The sequence below is a fragment of the Ursus maritimus genome, unplaced genomic scaffold (assembly GCF_017311325.1).
Source record: "Ursus maritimus isolate PB19 unplaced genomic scaffold, ASM1731132v1 scaffold_19, whole genome shotgun sequence".
Taxonomy (NCBI): domain Eukaryota; kingdom Metazoa; phylum Chordata; class Mammalia; order Carnivora; family Ursidae; genus Ursus; species Ursus maritimus.
In genome coordinates this window covers 22607844-22613337 of record NW_024424341.1, presented here as the reverse complement: position 1 = coordinate 22613337, position 5494 = coordinate 22607844, and the positions used below count along the sequence as shown (strand labels likewise).

General features: G+C 57.0%; 1 protein-coding gene across 1 annotated transcript; it reads left to right on the top strand.

Moving 5' to 3' along the window:
* Nucleotides 1-932: 932 nt before the first annotated feature.
* TPPP3 (tubulin polymerization promoting protein family member 3) lies at nucleotides 933-4649 on the top strand. The gene is made up of 4 exons (XM_008702469.2): nucleotides 933-1089; nucleotides 3525-3718; nucleotides 3834-3987; nucleotides 4106-4649. Exons 2-4 carry the CDS (start codon nucleotides 3531-3533, stop codon nucleotides 4292-4294), a joined length of 531 nt encoding a protein of 176 aa, XP_008700691.1. The 5' UTR covers nucleotides 933-1089; nucleotides 3525-3530; the 3' UTR covers nucleotides 4295-4649.
* Nucleotides 4650-5494: the final 845 nt, after the last annotated feature.

Below are 5494 nucleotides of genomic sequence, written 5' to 3'. Positions count from 1 at the left end.
TTTCTTTTCTTTTCTTTTCTTTTCTTTTCTTTTTTATAATGCTTTTGCGGACTTAGTGCATACTTTCTTAATGGCGAGGGCCACAGGCCATCCTGGAGCTGAACCGTGGTCAGTCGGCCTAGGCGCGGGGGTGGGAGGGGCTCGTACATTGAGTCACCACCCAGATCGTCGTATGGAAAGGTACACGTGGACCGGAGGCGCTCAGGTACAGGGCTCCTGGTTGTGAAAAGTCCTTGGAAGGCTGCCTGGAGAAGGTTATTTTTCTTGAAGATAGCGTTTATCCTTAGGGAAAACAGGCTTTGGGATCCGGAGGCAGCAGCAGGGGCAGAGACTTCGAGGCCGACACTGGGGTAGAATGGGAATAAAGGAGTACACGGACCCCAGAGGTCCTGGAGCTTTTCCTGCAGTTGGGATGGCAGTCGGTGTACCAGGATTCTGGGGCTGGGCACTCGTGATTCGCTCATTGTTCCCTCCTGCTCCCAATGCTCCCGAGTTGTGGCCTGGGTATGCCACACGTTAATTGGAGAGCTGTGGCCTTGAGCCAGCTCTAGACCCCACTGTCATTGAGGGAAGGGACTTCTCGCTCTTCTCCCACCCCAGCTCCCCCCACCCCACCTCCTGCACCCCTCCCAACCCCTGCCCGCTCCAGCTCCCAAATGGCCTTCTGCTGCAGCTTTGGGAAGCTTCATCTCCCCCGCGGAGGTGGGGGCCTGTTTTGAACTTTGGGCGAAGCCCCGGATGAGGCTGTTTTCCCATTAGGGGGTCATCCAAGGACGTCGAGAGCTGCAGAGGGCCGGTCTCCCCCAGCGCAAAGGCGGTAGAGCCGGAGGGGGCGGGGTCCGGTGGGTGGGGCCAGCGTGACCTTGGTCATTCTCCCGCCGAGACAGCCCTGGGGGTGGGACTCGCCGTCTCTATGGAGACCGAGAAACAGGGGATAATACGGCGGAACCGCCCGGGCTGCAGTCCCGCCCCGGAGCCGGCAGGGAGCAGAGCTTTGGAGCTGCCTGGTCTCCCGTGTCCGTCGGTCCGTTCTTGCGTCCTTCTGTCCATCGAGCACGCACCGCGGGAACAGCCACGAAGTAGAAGCAGGTAAGAGACCCAGGCGCCGACCACCCTAATTCGTATCCTGCATGATAAGGAAGGGGGTGGGGTGGGAGCGCCCTGAAAGGGGTTCCAACCCCAGATGGTACTGAGCCAGCCGAGCGGCCCTGCCCTGGGCCCCAGGCGTTCCTCCCCCACCAGCTCGCCCGGCTGATTGATGACTCCAGCTGTCCCAGTGGGAGCCAGCGGGTGGCCCCAGTTCTTGGGCGTGGCTGCTGCATCCTTGGCCTGCAGACTCCTGGGACTATGGCCTGCGACCTGGCTCCACCTGATTAGTACCAAGAATCCTCCTTCCCACAGACGAGAGTGTGAGCACTAGATGCAGGATCCTTCCAGTCACCTGGGACAAGCATCTATGCTCCGCAAGCTCCCTCAGACTTTACCCTTGGGTCGGATCTTTGGATCCCTGGTGGGAGGTCGAAGTGTAGAGAGAGGGAAGGAGAGTGCTGTGTGGACTGGGATTGTGGGCCCACAGGGTCATTACAATGTAGGGGTTGTGGGGGACCCCAGTCCCAGAAATTGCAATTTAGGGATTGGTGAGGATGGTCACTGGGAGAGGGTTTTCAGTGTTAAGGCCAGTGGTAAATGTAAAGGGGGTGTAGTTCTGTAGGGGCCCAGGCTGTGATCACTGGAGGCCTTAGGATAAAAGGCAGAGGTAGATGTTTGCTGAGCACACGACTGAGGGTGTGGTCAGGAGGCTGCGGTGGAGATGGAGGGTGTGCTCAGGGAGTCTTAACATGCGGACTCTCAGTGCAGTACCTGGGAGTCTGGAAATGCAAGTCTGTGGATGTGGACATCTGGGGGGCTTCAGGGAGGGTTGAGCATGAGGCCAGAAGACTGTGGGTGTGTGGACAAGGGTAGGCTTGAGGATGTGGTCGGAGGCTACAGGCGTATGGAGAGGGGGTGAGTTGTGAAGCTCTAGTTAGGGGGCTCAGTAAGAGCTACGGGTATGTGGATGGGGCTCCTAATCCCAGGACTGGGGTGTGTGTGGATGGAGGCAGCTGCAGTGGAGGGCTGAACATGTGGTCAAGGAGTCCTCAGTACTGGGCTGTGTTACATGGAGGAAGTTTCAGTGCAGGGCTGTAGGTGTGGCCAGAGGACTGCGGGGGGACTGTGAGGGTGTAGGAGGGACACTTTAGTGCAGGGCTGAGGGTATTATTGGTGGGTTTCTGTACAGAGCTGTTAGATGTGTGGGGGTGGGTGCTGAGGTAATGGTCCAGGCCCTCAGTCCCAGGGCTGGTTAAGGGTGTGGTCAGGGGAATAAGGCTGAGAATGTTGAGAGCCAGGGCTGAGTGCATTCAGCTGTGGGAGTGTGGACTGGTGTGATGGTGCTCAGGGTGTGGCCAGGGGCTTCCATAGAAGACTGAAGGGGTAGACACTGGGGGAAAATGCTTCAATGTAGGGGGTAGGTGTGAGGATTATAGGACCAAGGCCGTAGTTCCAGTCACCAACATGCCTCTCGGGGCTGGCTCATAACTCTACAACCCCTACCCATCCTAGTCCCCAAATCACCTGCTCCTCCTAAACTCTACAGACTGGGAGGTTACAGTGCCAATGGATGGCAAGGGGCCAGGCAGCCACGGTTGTGCCCCAGGCACTGGGAGTGCTGGTGTGCCGCACCCGTGGGCCCCAGTTCCCTAGCCCAGCCCAGCCCAGCCCAGCAGCACTGGGAGCTTCTCTCTGAGCCGCCCTGACACCATCCTGCCCTTAGCAACATTCTCCAAGTAGCACTACCCTCCCTTAGCAACTGTCTCCAGGCTTCACAAACTGTGGCCAGGCCAGCCCCAGACTCTTGCTCCCCTCATGTTTTTGTTTAACAGCAAATAGTAACAAGGTCCTGGCTGGGCCAGCTGCACCCTTGCCTAAGGCATGCACCCCTGCTCATGCTTTGGCTCCCTTCTCAGCCTGGGCTGGGTCTTGCTGGATCCTCATGACTCTGACAGAGACCCCGTCCTCACTAAATACCTGCCCAACCAGCAGCCTGGCCTGGCCCTGACCTAGCTCGGCATGGAACTCCTAGGGAGGGGGGCCAGCTCCACCACCCTCACTTCCACCCAAGCAGGCCTTGTGCCAGGGCCAGACAAAGCCATGGCCCCAGCTGCTGCCCTCATAGTCTTTCAGGACAGTGCCACTCTGTTCCCAGCCTTGTGTGGGCATCATGATTTCATCTTCTGAACTCCACTCTAAGCCAGAGCTGGCATTAAGTGACCACACCTTTCCTCTCGGAGCTCTGGGGCCCAGGGACACACTGAGTGCTGGCCTCTCTCCCCAGGCAGCTCCATCTCCAATTCAGAGGGTATATGGCATAAGTGCCCATAACTCAGACCTTGGTAGGTGTTGAGGTAGAGGCAGTGATGTTCTGTGCCTTGGGGAGGGGAGGCGCAGCTTGGCTGGGAGGTGACTGAGGTGGGTCCTCCCTACAGGGTGGCATGGCAACGAGCACAGATGTGGCTGGGCTGGAGGAAAGCTTCCGCAAATTTGCCATCCATGGTGACCCCAAGGCCAGTGGGCAAGAGATGAATGGCAAGAACTGGGCCAAGCTGTGCAAGGACTGCAAGGTGGCTGATGGAAAGGCCGTGACAGGGACGGATGTCGACATCGTCTTCTCCAAAGTCAAGTGAGCCCCAGGCAGTCCTTGCTTCTGATGTTCCCAGAAGGTGGGGAACTGGGGGGCTGGAACTAGGGAAGACATGGAGAAGGGGGAAAACTCATGGTGCCCACATACCTGGCAGGGGAAAGTCTGCTCGGGTTATCAACTATGAGGAGTTCAAGAAGGCCCTAGAAGAGCTGGCAATGAAGCGATTCAAAGGGAAGAGTAAGGAGGAAGCCTTTGATGCTATCTGTCAGCTGGTGGCAGGCAAGGAACCAGCCAATGTGGGCGTCACCGTAAGTACCCTGGCTGGTCTTGGGTGGCCACTGAGGGGGATATGGGGAATCACGGCTGGGGGTGGAGGTCTGGACTCCCTAACAAGGCATCCCCGGGGGAACAACTCTATCCGAACAGAAAGCAAAGACAGGAGGTGCTGTTGAACGGCTGACCGACACCAGCAAGTACACAGGCTCCCACAAGGAGCGCTTCGATGAGAGCGGCAAGGGCAAGGGCATTGCTGGACGTCAGGACATCCTGGATGACAGCGGCTATGTGAGTGCCTATAAGAATGCAGGCACCTATGATGCCAAGGTGAAGAAGTAAGGCCTGGGAAGGCCCCCAGTGCGGCTGCCTCCAGCAGAGGCTCAGGCCTGGGCCTAAAGGGCACGTGGAGCAAGAGAGCCCTGTCCCCTCCCTGCTGGACCTACCACCCAGTGCTTTCTGCCCAGCCTCACAGGGCTAGCCCACCAGGCCTCTGACCCAGACTGCTCTACGTCCCCTTCCCCTTCCTCCCTGACTTTTGGCTGTCTGGGGAGAGTCTGTGCCTATAGCCTCACTGCCCCAACCTAGCCCCTGGGCATGGCTAACCCCTGCGTGCTTGCCTCATATTTAAGCTGCTGCTCTGGCCAAGTGCCTAATTCTTACCCAGACCTCAATAAAGATACCTTTTGTACCAATATGGCCTGGTCAGGTTTATAATAATGGGGTTAATGACATTCACATCCTGCTGACCACTGTGTTACCACTCACTTGTATGTCACAGTTTTCTGATCTTTCCACTGGTAACGCTGCCCAGAAAAAGACACACCCCAGGCCCCTTCCATTAGCACAGAGCCAGACTGCCTGAGGATGCTCCTTGGGGGAATCTAAGGCCTTTCACCTCAGCCCTGACCCACAGTTCTAACATCACAGCTTGCCATCCTATTAGGGTTCAGTTTTGGCCTCTCCAGGAAAGAGGAATGAGACAGCAGACTAGGCCTGGCCCAGTGCCAGGCCTCAGGTCTATGCCTGCTTATAGGTCCCCACCTCGATGGGGCTACCAAGGTTAGTTTTTTGGGGGTCTAGCGCAGAAGGTCAGAAAATGCAAGACCGGGAATATTTTTAGAGAGTAGACGGTCCGACTCCCTAATTTTATAGCTGAGGAAACCAAGGCCCAGAGAGTGAGGGAGCTTCTGCAGAACAGAGCCCAGAACAATGCCTCTTGCCCCAGGCCAGGCTTTTTCTAACAGTAAGCCCCAATACTGATTTCCAAAAATGGGGCTGGATGGCCAGTGACAGAGCCTGGCACCCAGCACCAGCCTTTGGTGTGTGAGCAGGGTGTCCAACAGTGAAGTGGCTTCTTCTCGCTGATTAACTCCCATTTGTTCAACATCCCAGGTTGGGAGGAGGGAGGGGAAATCTCTGGTCCCCAAGGACTCCTGGAAGTTTCCAGATCAACCTTTTTTCTTCTCTGAGGCTCTGGGTGTTAGGCTGTAACTATTCCCAAGCCCAAGGCTTTGGGGCCAACTCTCCTTCCTTCCTGCT